This window comes from Poecilia reticulata, chromosome 12 (genome assembly GCF_904066995.2).
Source record: "Poecilia reticulata chromosome 12, P_reticulata-male-v2, whole genome shotgun sequence".
NCBI classification, from domain to species: domain Eukaryota; kingdom Metazoa; phylum Chordata; class Actinopteri; order Cyprinodontiformes; family Poeciliidae; genus Poecilia; species Poecilia reticulata.
In genome coordinates this window covers 6,204,815-6,224,916 of record NC_088841.1, presented here as the reverse complement: position 1 = coordinate 6,224,916, position 20,102 = coordinate 6,204,815, and the positions used below count along the sequence as shown (strand labels likewise).

Below are 20,102 nucleotides of genomic sequence, written 5' to 3'. Positions count from 1 at the left end.
GAATTTAAATGAAAAACATAAGAAAGACAGCTACTGAGAACACCACCACGTTTCTGCCATACTGTAACAAGGACTATGGCAGGATCAGGATCTGACCAAGGAGTTACTAAAGAGGAAGTATTAAATGCTGGGGGGCTGATTGCTGGATGTTGAACAGGTTGTTGTTGTAAGGGAAGCACTGAGCTAGAGGAAAACTAGTGATGGATGATCAACCCCCTCTGATCAAAGAGCATAGAGGTCAGGGTTGTGAATCAGTATATTTCAGAATCCTGAGCTAATCATTTCAAACATCAAAGTCAAATCAGTACCTCAGCAGGAACAGTAACTTTATCAATGCAGTTAAATGCAGATTAAACCTGTTTTTCTCTGTTGGTGGTGCTTTGGGTTTCTTTTCTATGCAACTGTATGGTTTAAACATGTCCACCTACTCAATACGTCAGTGTTGGTGATGCGGAAAGCTGCTAACCACACATCTTCATGCTATATTTATGTCAATGCTTACCTCTAGCAACGTCACTTCGCCCGACTTGCGGTGGTTTTGCTTCTTTTTTTCTTTGTTCAGCAAGTGTAAAGATTTTTGAGTTGAAATGAGTCGACCTGTCACTAATTATTCAGATTTCATCAACTTGTTTCATTTAGCACAGCATATCTGAGAGACTTTATTTTAATTAGAAATGTTAGCAGGTTTCTTTAAGTGGAAAGTGAAGGTAATGCAACTTATTCTAATGAAGTCTTGTAACAGACTTACTGCAACCATTTAAGTTCTGTCGACAGGCACAGTTTGTAAAAATCCTTATATAAATGGAATTATAGCGAATTCGCTTTAAGACCTTTACAACCCCGCATGCCTGAAGGTCCAGATGGCAACCTGATAAGGTCAAGAGGTCAGAGTTGCGATCTGTCGTATAGTATGTAGGACGAAAGCGGCTTGAGCGGGTCATGTGTGACGTTCAACAGACACACTCTGAACACAATCCTCTTAGGTGCCGGTCCAACTTTACGTGCATCTACAGAGTTCTAATTAAATTTGCTTTCTCCTAACGCATGTAAAGCAAATGGGAGCTGACAATGCACTGGTGCTGCGAAGGATTACAAGATCACTTCATTTGGACCGGGGATTGACACTTGCATGACCTTTTATTGAATAATCCAGTTTATTGTTGTTTGTCACTTTCAATCACAATGGGGTCAGGCGGCTGTTCTCGGTTGCCTCGTCACCGTTACTTTGACAAACTTGCCGACAGAATAAATTTTTATGAGTTTGATCGGACCTGAGCAAGTTCTGTTGGTAACCTGGAAAACATGAATTCGTTAGAGGGGCTCATCCCACTGTCGAGTTCACAGCGGGATCAAACGTATATGGAAGGTCACTTACTACTCATGTAGTCATGAATCTTTATTTTTATTTTGATGGCTTCGCTGCCGAGCCTGTAGGAATTACACAACTTATAAGTGATTAAAATGTTCACTATTTAGCAATGTGACAAATAGATTCTGTGAAATATTGCACTGATGGCACAGATTAGTTTATTTGTATAACAACCCATTTTTTCTGGGGGTCTAAAATAGCTAAAAATAATTTTCAGTGAATGGTTAAGCTGAGAGCAGTCAGCCTCTGAAGATTTTGTTCTATGTGGAAAAAGAAAGAAGAAAAGAAAGAGAAAAAAAAACATAATTTATTCCAGGCTGCCAAAATCCTCTGGATGAGTCAGCTATAAATTTTTACTGCCAGATTTGTTCCAAGAAAGGATTTCCAAGTGCTATCTATTAAACAGAGGAACACATTGACCCCCTCGGGAAAAAATGCTCTAACCTTTGTGAAAGGTCAGAAGAAAGTGGGTCATATGTTTAACATAACAATATATTACAAGCACTGCAAAAAAAAAAAAAAAGATTTATTAAAAGAGATGGCATTTATTATTTGAGAAGATGAGAGTTAAAAAAAAAGTCAGAACAAAACAAATGGAAAATTGTGTTTCTGCTTATTTATGCTTAGATGCTTATAGCGAACTGACTTTTGAGAGAAGAGGTAGACTACAATTTTTTTTAATTCAAACGACTCCTTTTCAAGACTTTTGTTTATAAAGAACAAGTCAATATGTCGACAGACATTGTATGTCAACCATTTGACTTTACAAAGTTTTCTTTAAAGAAGAATGTCTTGAGTGGCCATCCTAGCCACGTTAGCTAACACTGGAAATTCAGTGCTAACACTAGCCTGTCCGTTCTAATGGCTAGCCGACGAAGAAGGCAGTCCAGTGGATGGCATAGGCATGCTAGTCACTAGCCTCTTCAGAGCTAACTTTGAACCTCCTTCTCATTTTCTAATCAGTTAGCAGTAGCTACCTTCAGAATGAATGTAGCCTCCTGCGACAGCCACTGCTGGCTGCGCACATTTTGGCGCTTTAAACCGTGACAGACGATGCAGTCAATTACACGAGTGCCTTTCACCAGCATTAAGTAAACGTTGTTCACAATATTAAAATTGATTATTTTACTTAAGTAGTAGCTCTCAAAAAAACAGGAGAACCCGCGTTTACAATTTTTGTAACACATCTCAGTTCTAAAAAGAAAAAAGACATTTCTGCAGTAAGCCAACAAAATTCACGAGAAGATTTTATTCGGGTCAGTTACACAATGTAACTCCTCCTCAGGATAAAGCTGCGATAATTATTCCAGTCTAGGCTTCCTCTCTGCAGGACTCTGCTTCATCCTGCTGCTTGATTGCAGCACACTGAAGCTCAGATGTACGCGCAGCAATATCCAGTGTCTGCTAACGTTTGTTTAAGATTACGGAGCTCTGCTCATGTGATGTCTTTGTGCTGTAAAAAAAAAAAAAAAGGCTCTATATCAAACACTTGGGAACGCTCCATGCTGCTTTCATATTTCCAAGAAGTGAAGATGGGGAAACATTAAATAGGATTCATTTTAATAATTCAAATCTGCAGCTGTCCTTGTTGAACAACCAAACACGCATGAGGAGTTCACTGAGCGTATGTAACAAACAGAGGGGGGGAACATGCAACTAAAAAAAGAGCTGGTCTCCAATATAGGAGTGGAAAAATATTTTTCGGGTGCACTGACAGGGCCAGGGGAGATGATTTAGATACATATTCGCACACTGCCAGGGACCCTCCACTGAGAGTAGAGCCAATTCAAATATAGCTCAGGCTCTTGGGAAAAACTTTCCTTGAAAATCATGATTAATGGCTCTTCCGTGTGTTTCTCTCAGGCCACATGGCGTGACTAATGCAAACAGGTTTTCTTGGGCAACACAGTAACCTTTGCTCAACTGGCAGATGCAGAAATCACATTATTATTTTGGCTTCCATTTGACCTGATGACAGTAGGGGCACCTCATTCATGTCCCTCCAAGAAAACATTCGCCATCAAGACATATAAGCACAAAATCAGAATCATAGGAACCGTCACGTGTCACAGCATGTAACCTAAAGGCACGTCCATTACGTTTAAATGAGTATAAACCAAACTCTCCGTCATTGCATCAGCGAGACAGAGAGAGAGAGAGAGTTGACAGTGTCAATATGAGGCAGCGCTTTGAGCAAACAGTGATATAACCCTGTACAAATAGAAAGAGTCTCACAATGTGCAGCAACTCGATGACACTTCAGAGAACTGTTTGCTAATTTAGGTTCACGTGTACCGAGGCAGTTGAGGGCTGTTGAACTGCAGCCTTGCAGGAGATGTATACATTACCCAGCAGGAAGTATGCACACTTCCTAAGGTCCTTACCCTTAAGTTGGCACCATACGCATTTTTCTGTGCACGGTCCTCTCAATGTCAGATCTCAGTGGATTTTTTTTACGACCTAGTTTGACTGCAAACACATCAAACATTTCTAGTAAATACAAAGCTGTGACTCTTAAACTCTTACGTAGCTGTAATTTTTAAAAACTTTTTATAGTAAGCTCAGAAAATGCCCGCGTGTTTTAGGCTTTGATGTCATTGCCTTTTTGATGATGCCATAAATAGCGTCCCCAAACCTCCTACCTACAAATTCAATCTAGAATCCTATCAATGGTTCAACCATTCAATCTGCATGTTTTTTTTAATCTAACCTGAAAGGTTAGAAAATTCTGACAAAATGTCCACCACTGCTCTCAAAAGTCATGCAAGTCACTGCCACAGAAACAAGTCAAATACGATTTAAATTTTGCAACAATGACCCAGTAATGACATTGTTTAATCTCATTAGTATGCTGTGTTGACACTTGACTCACCAGATTACATGGGAGTGAAATATAAACAGTTACTTTCCATCTGATAATGCTGTCCAACAATTACTTGACCGTAGTCGTAGATCATTCACATTTCGTTCCCAGTTGATTTTTTTTTTAAATGTAGGATAAAAACCGGACTGTGACATCAAGAATAAGTAACGGGACACTGAATTTCATCGGTATGTTATGCAGCTGAAGAAATGGTGACCTCCGAAGGTGAAAATATAATAAAAATATAACATTTTGGAAGTAATTATGAGTTCTAATATATCACAAATGACAACAACTTTTAGATTAATAGGAAAGTTACAACATATTGCTTCCACTTTTTAAATATGTTTCTATTGGCTTGTAGAGTTTTTCTGAAACTTGTACTTACGGTAACTTGTTTTCTGTTTGCTGTTTAATTTCTCAGTGTTTAATTTTTATTGTTTTAAGCTTTGTTTTATTTTATGATGGTTGGTGTAAACTGTGTCCAGACAGAGGGATAATCAGTAGCCCAGCATCATGATCTGTTTGTTCTGAAGATCCTGCAGCTTCCACTTCATCTTCCTAACATGGCGCCTCCTCACCCTGACTCTCATACTGACAGGAGGAACCACAGAGCTCTGTTAAGTTAAAGCTCATCTTCTGAAATTGGGATATTTTTCCTCCAACAGGTTCCAGAGGAATCACCTCAAACCAGATGTTGGACTGGATTTTATTTCAATGTCATTTGTGAATGTTAGCTTCTCATTTTCAACAGTGGAGCTATAAAGGTTGAAAAAGGTTATTATTTTGGAGAAAGTCTCGTCAACATCAATATTTCCACTAAATAAGAGGCAAAAAAAATAATAATTTGATAGAGGAAAAGCCTCTCGGACTCTGAGCTCAAAGTGAGATGCCAGAGAGCAATAAAACTATTATTTTTAAATTAGACAATTCATTTAATTTCACATAATTATCGTGGTAGAAGCCATTTGTCTGTTAAATACTTAATGAAACATATTTACCGTGTTTGATGTGAATGACGTATAGTCACAATCAAACGAGGTAATTAGTCCAAGTTTGTCGTTTATTGAACGTTCAGAAACTACAGCGGCTGTGATGCCTGACAACAACGGTAAACAAAGGTAAAATAACCCGAACAGGCGATCAACTCAAAACCATTAAAACATTTAGTCCGTTACGATATCAGGTTTTCAGGCTTGATATTTATTTTGCGATTATTAATAAGCCTCATGAACACTGCGATGGTTGATTAGTTCATTTTAAACTCCTGCTCTGCTCGTTATTTTGATGGTGGAACCGAAACACACAGAATTGTGCAACACCTTGTTGAAACAATAATCACTGAGATTATTTTTGTTGGGTCATTAATTTGAGCGCGTTTTGTTGATTTTTTGTTGTTCTTTCATAAAGTTATGAATGTTTTAAGCCAGTCAGAGGAGGAAGTGCTGGTCTCAGCGTCCTGGCGGCGTTCAGTTTGTCACCTAATGCCGAGATCAACTCAGAATCTTCCGTATCGCACCCCTGCTCTAGTAAAGAACAGTTCAGAAACAATAAGAAATGGGGTTGGGGGGAGCTTTATTTTAACTTATTAAGTCGTGTTTTGGATTGTTCTTGAAAAACTAATCAGTCATGGCTGCACAGTGAACCCGTTGATTTTTTACAGCAGACAGCTGCTCCCCTCTCTTGCAGGTTCTGCGTACCCCCGCTACATCTTTTAGGGGTACGCAGTACCCGACCGTGCCCCCCTACTTTCACCCCTGCAGCTGAATGACCCTGAGTTTATTTTGCTAATGTATTGTCAGTATTTCTAAGACTGTTAAAAACATGGACACACTGACCTGAAGCTAAAAGTTCAGTAATGGTCAGAAAACTGAAATGTTTATCACATTAGTAATGTCCAAACTGTTTTCTAATACTGCGCTTGGTCTCCAAGTAAACCAATGCATGGAGAAAAGTGAGTCAAGGATTTCCAAAGCTAGGGAAGCGAACGGGGAACGGGGAATACCCACAGAGGTCCCACTGCAGTGCATTCTGGGATTGTGGTCGCTACCTCTCAGCTCTGCTGAAAGGGCAGCGGTTGGAGAGAGATATAGAGACGGAAACCGAGACTGAAAACGGACAAAATGGAGTTTGTTTATCCTGAGCGAAGCTAATGCCTGTTACCATGACAAAGTGAGCTTTGTAGGCAGGTTGGATCCATGTATGATTCTGAATAAAGAGCAAACTACTGATTCTGACGTGATTCTGCAGTTGTTAACATTGTTAGACTTTTGCTGCTTGTCTTTCAACACATAAAAATATCCAACCTAGGCTGTTTGTGCTAATGAGAACTTTAAAACAAATTAACTACATAGCTCACCTAATTTCAAATTTAGCAGATTTTTGAAACATCTCCAGGACATTTGTTGGCCAAAACATGAAACAGTACTAACTATGTTGGGGAATGTAATTTCTTCACTATTACACAGAAGCACCGTAGTGACGGAATACCTGCACAGCTGACGAGGTGTGTGTCAAGGTGAACACCAGTGGTTAAAGTCTGAATAACTGCCCTCATATATCATTTATCTAACTGATAATGTCCTTTGATTAATGCTGGAATCTCACCATCACCATACATAAGTCTTATCTGTTTGGAAGCCTGGATCTTCCAGGTTGGCGGAAGCAGGAAGTTGACAGACTTTTCCTCCAGAAGAGACATCAGCAACAGCCAAAAACAGAACCAGAGTCGAGTCCAGCTCCATACATCTCAGGAACTGGAGTTTACCTACCAATGCGACATTACACAAGACAAAACAAAGATGTTTTTTTTTTTTTTTTGCTCAAGAAAATTTCAACTGATATTCAGTGGCATCCAGGTGAAGCTCTGGTCAAGTAAATACCTTTTCTATGGATTCCAAGATCATCCCTGCAAGACGGGGGAATCTCAAGAATGTGAAAACAGAGTGGAAAGGTGAAATAATTACTAAAATTAGATATAGCATCCTAAATTTAGATATGTGCTATATCTAAATTTAGGATAATTCCATTCTACCCTGGTTTTAATCCCTGACACTAAAGGAACTTTGTAGCGTCCACTATTGTGGCATGGATGCTGCTACTTGACAGCCTAGACTTTGAGTGCAGCTAGGTCTAGATTTGTTCAAATGTCCTAATAAGGATTACTTTTTGATACACTTGTGAAAAATATAAGCATGAAAGCCACCTTTCACCTTTTGTACATATTTGTTTCCTATAGAAACCGAAACCTGTAGCCATGCAAACCATTTTAAAGGGGAAGTATCATCTAGAACCAACTTTTTTGATCTTCACATCATTTTATAATATTGTTCCCTTGTCAAAAACATACTTGATTCTTTCATGCATGTTCAGGAAATCATTTAATCTCCCGTGGCAACCATTCAGCTGTGCAAAACACTTGGAGGGACAGATGGCAGCTTCCAAGCTTCCAGCTCCTTCAGACTAGTCAGCAGTAATTAGTGCTGGTAAAAACATTGCTCAAAGTTTAATAGAGAAGGCATGTTGTGATGACTCCCTAAAGGCAGTTTCAGAAAAATCAGGGAGTTTTAAAGAGACAGAGGCCCATTTTCAAATGCTCATATATGCAGCATTTTTACAACAATTGAATGTAACAAAGTTGCCATTTTATATCACATAGTTCTATAAAATGGCACTACCCGGCGGGAAAACACACAATGCTGCTCCATTAAGGTAAATACTTAAGCCAACAAGCTGGCATTTATAGAGTATAATCCTTACCAATAAGTTAATTAGGGACCTGGAGACTCTCAGCTATGCTGCCAGTTTTTCCCAGAGGCCACATAATCCCTCACATATTCATGTTTTATCCACCAGTCTCATGAACTGACTGAAGAATCCGATGACTTACAGCTTCAAATGTGATGCAGAGTGAGAGCAAACATCACATTTTGGTGTTGGAACCGCAAGACATTTTTGGGCCAAAACACACAAATCACAAAGCCCGACAGGTATTCTGAGTTGAAATTTGACAGTCATGTCAAAACTTTACGTTCTCTATGCAAATCATAGAGGTGGAATCTGCTCCCTGCAAGACACTGCAACCCGAAATGCTGTTTCTGCAAGAAAGAAACATCGAACAATACTCTGTAGAGCCAATTAAAAGTCAGGTTAAAGATGCCTCATAAGAGCAGAGGCTTAAGAATAAACATAAGAAATTTTTTTATGTCTTACAAGAAAGGCACAGATTATCTAATCATGTCATCCTCCAAGCGAGTTGGTGTAAATAGACTCCTGACCGTGAAAAATAAGTGTCGCCGTTCCTGAAAAGATGTACAGAATTAACTTGAGTGCTCTGATTGCCATTACAGCTGAGCTTTATTAGAAGGACACTTGACTTGCGCTGCCTGCATTTAGAAACATCTCTGGATGAAATTAGACCGGAGGGGAATGCCCTGGTAGAAATCCAGGTCAGAAGTTATTTCTACACCTTGAAGTTAATATGGAAAATTCCCAACTCTAAGCCGGCAGACAGCCAATGTCTCATCATTCCTCTTTGCCGTGTTCAAACACAATATTCTGAAAACCAAAACCAGCTGACAGCTGAACCTTCTGGGTTTCTGCGAAAAGGCTGATAACTAGCTCCGCTAAGCAGAAGCTGTTACTCCTCCGCTGGTGACTAAGCAGTCACAGTTTCCCCAGACGGTCCAAATGAGAGATACAAGGTCTCACAAAACCGTCAGAATCCCTTGAACTAATTCACGTTCAGTCACGTCACAACCACGAAACACAGTAGATTTTATTGGGATTTTATGTGGTGGACCAAAAGTAGGTGGAGGGGGAAAAAATTGCACACTGGAGTCAATATTTTGTGCAAGAAAGAGTGCAGTTTTGGGTGCTGTGGTGGTGCAGGGATTAAGCACAATCCACATATGGAGCCCTAAGTCATCGACAAGGCCGTCACAGGTTCGATTCCCAGCCTGGCAACCTTTGCTGCATGTCTTCCTCCTTCTCTCATTACCCTCTTTCCTGTCAAACATAAAAAAAACAAGGAGTGCGGTTCAACTGCAAACCTGCCAAAACATGGCCGTCTGAGCTCACTTCAATCAAACCGAGTCCTAGCTTCTTAGGCAGACCGGACTTAGCGTCTTAAGTCCGGTTTTAGCACTCACTCCTTCCCAGTCCTTCAAGACCAAAGAATTGGAGTTTGATGAAAGCTGATTTGAATGCACCCTAATACAGAGGTTGGCCATCAGGCTCCTTATATTCCCTGAAGTCAAAGGAGATAATTGCAGCCAGGTGTGTGGTCTGCAGGAAGATGGCCACAACCTCCAGCAGAGATCCTCTGTGCAGGAAAGAATCTCACACAGGAACACAAAAACACACCCTGGCTGGGCAGAAAACCCAAAGGAATTGCAGCTGCAAGCAAATCATGTTTTGATAAAGTATCGACTCACTTTTTAGATTTTTATTCACATAAAACCATATTTTCCCTATATGCTATTGTTAGTCAATCTCATAACTCAGTAAAACATAATAGTTTGTGGCTATGATATAAATGTGGAAACGCTTCTGAAATGAAACATGCTAGAGGAAGAAAAAAGAAGCAAACAGAACCATAGTTCATTACAGTATTCTAAACTCCAACACCTGGCCACAAATGAAAACCTGAGACAACCTACTTTTAAATGGAAGTAAGTAGAACACAAATCAATCACTTTTAGCCTAACTGTGTCACAAAAGACTGATTTGAACAGATTGGCCAACACCAAACCTACACATTGTTCCAATTTACTGTGGGGCGGATTCAATGAAATCAGCAGAAAATGTATCGATTTAGCAAAAACCTTGAGTGGTTTGCTAAAACAGGCTCTTGTTGCAAAAGAGAAAAGATAAACTTCAAACTTTGGAACGGGGATGAGAACCTGCTGCACTCTTAACCTTATTCACCGAGGCTGAAGCTTCATCTGTAGCTGCATTTTCATTACAAATGTGCGCAAAACATTGATGATATTCCATTTATATATATATATATATATATATATATATATATATATATATATATATATATATATATATATATATATATATATATATATTAGTGGAATATATATATATAAACGTTTGAAATTGTGGTGTTTCCATTAAATAAGACACGCTACGAAAATGACAAGTGATGAATAAGTTTGTTCACACCATCAGTCATTAAAAAACATGTTGCACCATCATCCGGCAGTAGTAACATCCAGTTGTTGATCATGTGACTCTTATGATGCAGAAAAGTGTTCCCATTGCAGTTTTGGGAAATATATTCATTTTGATACAGCCGAAAAGCCTCCGTCATCATGAGTAAACTTTTAATTGAAACAAGTGAGTTTACCTCCCTAAGTTATTGTGTTTCCATTAAACAAATGTATTTTTGTAGCTCCAATTGCGCAATTATATGGTCAGCTGAAATGCAAGTACTGATCCATGTAGCAACTGACATATTTTATTGTGAAGCAAATCAGCCTGATAGAAAAATTTTTTAAACACGAGTTTTGTGCATTTCTAATACCTAATAGGAGGAAACTTCTTAATCCAAATTCATGCATTCCAATGTCCTCTGCAGAGATTAATTATTCCTTTTGAAGTGTCTAAATTTATAGGACCTGGATCGTCAAAGTGGGAAACAGTATCACCAAACTGCACAGAGGCGGATCAATAATACATTAATGATTAAATTAACATTAAACTCCAGCGCTTTTTAATGCCTTAAGCCCTGTTATAGACTCGAATTTCCGGATGCTGGTGTGTAAAAAACTCCTCTTCTACGTCTGACCCATAACGGAGTTTTTGAACACAGAGTAAACACTGCCATCTGCTGGAGGAGACGCAGCTTAACAGGAAAAACAAGCGCTCACTCCCACGTATCAAACTAACCGTTTTTTATTTGTATACAGAGCACCGGATGCTACTTTTTTTCCCAATCAAAGAAAAAAAAAAGAAAAAAAAGAAAAGAAAAGCAAATCAGATTTTAAATATGGACAGCGAACACATTGGTGAGTGGTTTCACAATAAACACTTAATTTATGATTATCAAAATGACTTTTTTTGTTGCTTATTTCTTGAAAATCAATTCAACATACAATGTCACTAGGATACAGCAAGGGGCGGGGTTGTAAAAGGTCACAGATCTCTTATGCGTTTGCTTGTTCCCCTTAAACACGTTATTGTTCATATACAGGACTCTCAAAAAGACAACAGGTCAACAACGACTTTGGGAGGAAATCACACGACCAGGAGAACTAACTCCTGGTCGTGTGACTCCTGGTGAGTTTTTGAACTCACTGATCCTCTCACATTTTACCTATGGAGCTACTGTCTGGTCTTAGACTAGTCAAACTATACTCAAACCATTAGCAAGTCTCTATAATTGGGCCTTAAAGGTTATATAAAAAGCCGATTAGATTCCATCATTGTCACATTTTGGCTAAATTTGACATTTTGGATTTTGCAAATTTTCTAAATTATAATGTTTTAAAATTGATTTTTAAGTGTTTAAATGGACTTGCACCTACACCATACAGAGACTGCAGGGCAACAGCAGATCTACCAGAGCAGCTATGGATGGAAATTGTAAGGTCCCCTTTCGAAGAACCACTTTTGCTCAAAGTGCTCCGTCCGTGAGAGGATCTGCAGTTTGGAACTCACTTCCTGTTGATTTAAAGTCCGTAACCAGTTTTAGTACGTTCAAAAATCAAACAAAACTCTGGTTATGTCAAAAACATAACTGTACTCATCTTTGATGTTTTACATTTTTCTGTTTGTATACATTATGCTATTTTAAATGATTATCACTTCAATTTTTAGTGTTACTTTTTAAAAGCCCATCTAGGGACAAGTGCTGCGAATTAGCTGTTGCTATTGCACCATGATGCAAACATGGGACTGCTGTTTTATTCAGCTTGTCTATGTCGATGTGTGTCTGTCCCTATCAAATAAACTCTATAATAATAACTGCACACTGCCAATCTGGATCTCTGATGTGATTTTATCGAGCTGTTTTGTAAAAGTCAGAACTGGACTCCAGTAAGTCCCACAGTGCTGGTTTGTGTGTATTTTTATTTATTTATTTATTTTTTTAGAGAGTGATTCTAAAAGCCAGGGGGCGCTCTTCGGAGACGATAAGGTGCAGGAGTGGAAGGGTCTGGAGTGGGGAGTCTCGAGAATTTACGATCGCTTTTTTCGGCTCTCCAGGTTATTGAAGTTGGCTGGCCTAATCTTCATTTCTGCAAATTCAATCGAGTGTTCGTGGCCCTTCCAGTGGAACCAGTTTATCCCCTGTGGAGAAAGAAAAAAAGACATAAATACAGCTGCTAACACATCATTAAATACGCTCCACAGAGAGACACAAATCTGTTTTTCCTCACTGTTTTGCATTAAATCAAAGTAAATTTGACTTTTTTGGCAGGTGAGGAGGATTACCTGACCTAAAAATGCCAAAATAATGAGAAAGACTTCTTATATCAGCTATGTTTTTTTCTCTTTATAGTAAAAAAAAAATAACATACTAATATTACTCTGCTTTTAAGTAATATGAGAAAGCCTAAAATGATGATGTCATGAATTTGTGAGATCCTGATAAGCTTGATGTAATGTTGGCATTTCTTCTTGACATTTAAGAAAACCAACTCATAGCTTAAAAGGTACATCTACTAAATACTGAGGTAATATACAAAATACTCTGCAAATTAAAACAAACAGAATTTTTTTTTAACTTTTCTCACTCATAAATCTGACATTTAGCAACCCTGACTGACCTGGAACGTTATATGTTCATTTCATTTAATTTAATTAAGAAAATGTGAAATGCACTGTTTGAAATAGCAATTTTCTAACATTAACTTAAAGTTCCAAAGAGAAAAGAAACACTAAGATCATGAGAAAAATAGGTCCATTGACTGAATTAATGATGGAATAAAGTTACTGAAATAGGCATAAAAGCCGAGACAAGTGCACAAAGGTTTTCAAAAAGTAAAAAAAACAAAAAAAAAACAAACATGACACATACCTTACTGTGACTGCTGTCACCGTATTTCCCCATGAGGTTTACACGATGGCAGTTTTTATACCAGAAGGCACCTTTGTAGGACAAGGCGCAGTTGGTCACAGCGATGTCGTTATCGTTGTCGTAGGTGGAGAACGGCCGGCCCTGATGGTAGGACATGGAGTCGCCTGGTAGCACATCAAATAAAAGACGATAATAACCAGTTCCGCACATTCAACTCCAAAGGATTGACTTGCTTCAAATAGTTTTTATCAATGGAAGAGTTCAACATGCTTGGAAATACTTGACTTTTCTTACAAAGGTGCCTTCGCATGACTCATGGGTCCCAATTCACCAACTCATGGTGTTTATTTTTACATGTATTTTGGGCTCAATATCGACTATGTGTAAGCATCTAATTCGCAAGGTAAATAGCACTAACATGTTGGTGCAAACATGCCCACCACCTTTCTGCATCTGATGCTCTTTCTGTTGTAAATACAACCTTCTGCTGCATAAAAAAACTAAAGTTAAAAAGTAGAAATGTTTCTTCACAACAGCCCCAGACTTCAACAAATGAAGTACCCAGGCACTTTTTATAAACTCCAAGAACAATATGTCTCTCTCTAAAGGGGAAGAAGCATGTTTAGGATCTGTCCTTCTACCTATACTGCCATTGTGTTCCACTTTTCCATGATTGGGCCATGGGGGAAACAGGTCCAGGAGAAAAATCCAGAAACCCTCTACTGAGGAGGTTCATGTAAGCAGTTTGTACCCAAAATTGAGCTAGAGCTATTTTTTAACCAGATTGGTGTCCAGACAAAGCCCTATATATGTCTTTTCCACTTTCCAGTCCACCCTACCTTCACTAGTAAACAAGACTCCAACATACTTCAGGCAGAGACTGACCCCTGACCTGCAGGAAGCACCGTTTTCTTTTGGAGTTAAGACAAAAGCTGACTTTCACTTTGGCTGCCTTCTGCACCAAAATACTCGAGTGTTTGCTGAAGGTTATTGAATATTGATACCAACAGAACCACCAAATGTGAAAACCACACCACTGCTTCTTGACATTACATGTTAATGCTCAAAACACAACTGTCAGAGAGTTAGTACTTTTAAAACTTGCCACACAATTTAGAGTAGTGGGGAATTTTAAAGGATGATCTCTACAACCATCTGCCTGCCTCAGTTCCAAATGAAAGTACAAAAAGTTCCAAATGAAAGTACAAAAGACTTGAAGCTGAAAGATCCTTGAAGTGCTTTAGAAGACATTAGGCCATTTAAGTTTCCAGTGTTGTTGGTTAAAATAAGCTTTAGGTTTTGTTCTGACTTCAAACTATCAGAGTTATCCTGTAGCTTTTATGCAGTTGCAAAGTATTTTCCTTCTAGATTGAATTTTGCCCCTCACTTGTTTAGTCAGAATTAAAGAAATTACAATTTGAATTTCAGCAATGAAAAGCGGCAAAACTAATCTTTGCAAGATCAACCTTCCCACTTTATTGTCCTTATTAAACAAAAAGCAGGTAGGTAGTAGGACATTTTGCCTTGTGTAGCTGGTGGAACTGGTGGCTCAAAGTTCTACAATTCACAAATTGTTGTCAAGGGCCAAACCAGTTTAAATCAAACAGCAGCAGCTCTAAACACCCCCTCAATCAAAGTATAATCTTAACATACAATGACCCAGACAAAGTCCAGATCTGCAGCCAATTGAGAATGTGTGGTAAAGTTTTTCCATTTATGATCTACTGAGTGTCCACTCTATAAAAATGTATCACATGCGTTTTCAGGTTTCTTTGCTTTGGGGAAAAAAAGAATGAAATGGAAACCATGTGCCATTTTTCCTTGAATTTCAAAACCATGTACTCCTGTTTGTGCATCTGATAAAATCGCAATAACAACATGTGAAAAAGCTCAAACGGAAGGTATATTTCAGCCACTCACTGCAAATGACGAGGATTTAAACTTCAGATTAACTTTGGACTGTTGCGTACCTGCTGTTCCACTATAAGCTCCTAAGTAGACTTTGTATCGTGTTCTCGGCTCGGCAAGCGTGAACTTGTCATATTGCGCGTAGGCCGACTCTCCGTTATCTTGCAAGTCCACCCTCAGCTCGTAATGTCCCAGAGACGTGATTTTTTGGAGGTTGGACAGACCTATAGGCCAAGTTTAAAAAGAGCGTGTGTCAGAGGGTGTGTGGGGGAAGGAGGAGAGTGACGGATGCCAGAAGGGGAATTCTCTTACCCAGCCAGAACTCATCACTCATGTTCCCGAAGCCAGCTGTGTAGCTCTTCCAGTTCCTGAAGAATTCCAGCTTTCCGTTCTGGCGCCTGAGGAAAACCTGAGGAGTACTGGCTTTCATGAGTGCCACAACAACAGCTAACGTCTCTCCGGGTCTGTCTATCATACATCATCAGAAAAGCAGGTGCCGCGTAGCGGCTATTCTGTGTGATCTTGTGGTGTGAAAGTGCTTCCTCACCAACCATCCTCCGCCATCTGTGGTCATGTCACAGTAGACCTGAATGGGCTGGCTCTCCTCTCCTCCTATGTAGACGGTGTACAGACCAGAGGTGGTCTCCCCATTCAACAGAATCTGAGCGCAGTCCCGGGGGCGGGCGTACATCTGTCCAGCTGGAACGCCACATGTTCGAAAGACATCAGAGGAAGATAAAAGCACTTAATCTTCAAGAGATCCATCCCACACCATTCAGGGTCATGAGTGGGAATGACTTTAGGAAAGAAAGTAAGTTAAGAAGGTTAAAAAAAGAGAAGGTTTTTCCATCTGAGCAGTTAGGGGAGAAGGAAAAATAGGCGCGGGTAATCTGCTTTTGCTGGAATTAGCATTACAAACCCATCTGGAATGTTGCGTAACCAGTAATCAGAGCCTCCGGTGCCGACAAAAATCATATTTAAAGGTGACTTTTAGTGATGGATGCAAATACAGAGAGGTTTTCTTACCTTTACTGGTGGAAAAGGTGGTGGTTATGTAGTGACTCCTCTGGCCTCCGGAGATGGCCTGAAGGCGGACACTGTACTCTGTTGAGTCAGTGAGCTGAGACATGCTGTAAGACGACGCTGTGGGGCTTAGCATTACCTCCTGCAGTGACAAAATTAACAGATGGTTGTTGCTGCAGTTGTGACAAAATGTTTCAGATTTAGAGTTTTCCTGGCTGTAAAATCCAAAAGGTTTCCACCTAGGCCAGTTTCACACTGGGAGAGTTTTGTGGGGAGGAAGGACCACCTTTATTTGGCCTGGTTTCTTTTCATGCTATGCTTTTTAAAGTGACTCACAGCCTTCAAAACTTTGTCATGAAGTTTGAACAGATGCTGGCTCAGGGAGCTGTCAGAAAAAGCTGCCCAATGAAAGCAGGAGACGAGGCAGCGAGCAGCAGCGGTTTAAACGTTTTCACATGGACGATAAAACATGTCTTGGTTCAGTTTCTCTTTTTGTATTTCACTGTAATTTCACAAACAAAGACTCATATATGATGCATACAATAACAAAAGTTTTAGAAGCATTTACAAGATGTACTTATTTCCAAGACTTTTAAAAACCCTTTAAAGATGTTCAGAGAGACCTTCTCCTTGATTTAACTGATTTTAGGCAGGTAGAGATAGAAAAGAGCTTTTCTTCAGTTCAGTCTAGACAAGCCTGGCTTTGGCCTTCCTACACAGTTCTGTTCGATTCTCCTCACCCTGCACTCCTTCATCCGGGCTTTCTCGCATTGACTTGCATTTCTCCAGTAGAATTTCAACCGGGCCGATTATCGAACAGAAGGAAAATCAATGGCGTTGATTTCCTACAATGTTTTAGAACTGAAGTCTGCCTATGGTTGTAGTTTGCCAATGGTCATTCAGTCCATGTTGGCCACTCTACCAAATATTGAGAAATTAAAGTCAGAATAAAAGGAATGCTTAAGACATTTTACTGCTGGCAAAGATGTCTTTGCCCTACTCATTAGCAGCCATCTTATTTGACTCGGCACGTCTCTCTATCAGTGGATGATGATTGTTTGCAGTGCACGCAATTTCCAGTAATCTTCATGCTTCCTTCACAGTCCGGCTGATGCATCACAGCCAAATGTTAGCGATTGGGTAAAATTAGCAGTCGTCTCTCAAAAGCCGAGAGTACAGATCCTTTGTATGATGAAAAATATAAAACAAGGCGCGGGTGTTTACCAAGCCAAGTCCAGATCTCGAGAAGTTAGATGTTTTATAAGCAAAGACAGTAGCAACCTATATTCTTTTGACTGATGTAGCTTAGTTGGCATAACTCCATCTACTTTGCAGACGTACCAGTGGTTTAGTTTGCTAGTGGACAGAGAAAACCAGTCCCACCTCTCACATTAAAAACACTGTTGTGTAAGAACTTTTAGATTTAATACAAATCAAAGAGCACTATTACAGACTGAGCCTAACATATGTAGACACTGAGAGGAAGTGTGCATATACAGGTCCTTCTCAAAAAATTTGCATATTGTGATAAAGTTCATTATTTTCCATAATAAAATGATAAAAACTAAACTGTCATATATTTTAGATTCATTGCACACCAACTGAAATTTTTCAGGTCTTTTATTGTTTTAATACTGATGATTTTGGCATACAGCTCATGAAAACCCAAAATCCCTGTCTCAAAAAATTAACATATTTCATCCGACCAATAAAAGAAATGTGTTTTAATACCAAAAAAGTCAACCTTCAAATAATTATGTTCAGTTATGCACTCAATACTTGGTCAGGAATCCTTTTGCAGCCTTCAATGCGGCATGGAGGCAATCAGCCTGTGGCACTGCTGAGGTGTTATGGAGGCCATGATGCTTCGATAGCCTTAAGCTCATCCAGAGTTTTGGGTCTTGCGTCTCTCAACTTTCTCTTCACAATATCCCACAGATTCTCTATGGGGTTCAGGTCAGGAGAGTTGGCAGGCCAATTGAGCACAGTAACACCATGGTCAGTAATACCAGTGGTTTTGGCACTGTGAGCAGGTGCCAGGTTGTGCTGAAAAATGAAATCTTCATCTCTATAAAGCTTTTCAGCAGATGGAAGCATGAAGGGCTCCAAAATCTCCTGATAGCTGCTGCATTGACCCTGCCCTTGATAAAACACACTGGACCAACACCAGCAGCTGACATGGGACCCTAGACCATCACTGACTGTGGGTCCTTGACACTGGACTCCTGGCCTTTTGGCATTTCCTTCTCCCCAGTCTTCCTCCAGACTCTGGCACCTTGATTTCCGAATGACATGCAAAATTTGCTTTCATCCGAAAAAAGTACTTTGGACCACTGAGCAACAGTCCAGTGCTGCTTCTCTGTAGCCCAGGTCAGGCGCTTCTGCTGCTGCTTCTGGTTCAACAGTGGCTTGACCTTTGACCTGGGGAATGCAGCACCTGTAACCCATTTCCTGCACACGCCTGTGCACGGTGGCTCTGGATGTTTCTACTCCAGACTCAGTCCACTACTTGCTCAGGTTCCCCCAAAGTCTGGAATTGGTCCTTCTCCACCATCTTCCTCAGGGTCCGGTCACCTTTTCTCGTTGTGCAGCGTTTTCTGCCACACTTTTTCCTTCCCACTGAGGTGCCTTGATACAGCACTCTGGGAACAGCCTGTTTGTTCAGAAATTTCTTTCTGTGTCTTACCCTCTTGCTTGAGGGTGTCAATGATGGCCTTCTGGACAGCAGTCAGGTCAGCAGTCTGACCCATGATTGTGGTTTTGAGTAAAGAACCAGGCTGGGAGTTTTTAAAAACCTTCATGAATCTTTTGTTGATTCAGATGATGAGGTTCATTGCTCGTTCAGAGAACCTTTTCATGATATGCAAATTTTTTGAGACAGGGATTTTGGGTTTTCATGAGCTGTATGCCAAAATCATCAGTATTAAAACAATAAAAGAATTGAAATATTTCAGTTGGTGTGCAATGAATCTAAAATATATGACAGTTTAATTTTTATCATCACAATATGAAAAATAATTAACTTTATCACAATATACTAATTTTTTGAGAAGGACCTGTATACAATGTCACCATGATCTAAAACAGACATCAAAGTTGTAGAACAGTTTTTCTTGACTTAGTTAAAAGGAAAAAACAAAGAAACAGATGCAAGAAAAAGGGTTGTTCTAATTCAGGTTTCTTCAGTAGTTGCTGAATGCGTGACTTTCATTGATGAGGATACCAGTATGTCTGTGCTGAGACACAAGCTCCATCTCTCAGCCTGCAATTTATCAACTTTGATCATGAATTTAAAAATAGCAGTGGTTTCGACTTGTCTATATTCAAAACGACATTTGAGTCACCAGAACGGTAATGAGGACACTAAGCAAGATCACTAATGCAGATGATAAATGGCAGTAGTCCAAGGACCTAACCTTGAGGAACACCCTTAAAGTATGTTCAGCTGTCTAGAAATGAAAACATCTGTCGATTATATATGCTGAGACATGTTGGAAATAGAGTTGTGAAACCAAGACGTAGCATGCTGTGCAACTCCTACATTAAACAGTTTCTGTATGAAGAGGTTCTGGTGTTAAGTGTCAAAGGCCTTTAACGAGTGGCGCAGTGTTGCTTCCTCTCAAGAGATTAGATAAAAGTCATCCACAAACTTCAAAGCTGCTGTGATATTTTGTAAAACCAGATTGAAGACTAGATAACATTGTGTGAAGTAAAGTACTCTTTCAATAGCTTTTGCTGTGCGGATTATTCACTATACTTTCAAACAAAGACCAATGTTTTTCTGGGTCCAGAACTTTACTTTTTGTGTCACACCAGAGGTCGGATGAGTTGTCTGACCTGCCCAAATGAAGCAGACTATCTGATTACTCCGGCTTGTTTAAGTTGGTCCAAACACCTCTAGTGTGAAG

The 20,102-nt window shown here is 39.6% G+C and overlaps 1 protein-coding gene across 8 annotated transcripts in view; it reads right to left on the bottom strand.

Annotated features, from left to right (window-relative positions):
* Positions 1 to 11,122: 11,122 nt before the first annotated feature.
* The window catches only part of tnca (tenascin Ca), a 61,903-nt gene continuing 52,923 nt past the window's right edge, over positions 11,123 to 20,102 (bottom strand). For all 8 annotated transcript variants that reach the window (XM_008423452.2, XM_081613302.1, XM_081613303.1 and 5 more), the window contains 6 exons: positions 16,198 to 16,336; positions 15,719 to 15,870; positions 15,484 to 15,580; positions 15,234 to 15,395; positions 13,264 to 13,427; positions 11,123 to 12,533 (listed from right to left, as the gene is read on the bottom strand). In XM_008423452.2, the coding sequence (XP_008421674.2) occupies positions 12,423 to 12,533; positions 13,264 to 13,427; positions 15,234 to 15,395; positions 15,484 to 15,580; positions 15,719 to 15,870; positions 16,198 to 16,336 (825 nt within the window). In that variant the 3' untranslated portion in view covers positions 11,123 to 12,422. The remainder of the gene's footprint in view (positions 12,534 to 13,263; positions 13,428 to 15,233; positions 15,396 to 15,483; positions 15,581 to 15,718; positions 15,871 to 16,197; positions 16,337 to 20,102) is intronic.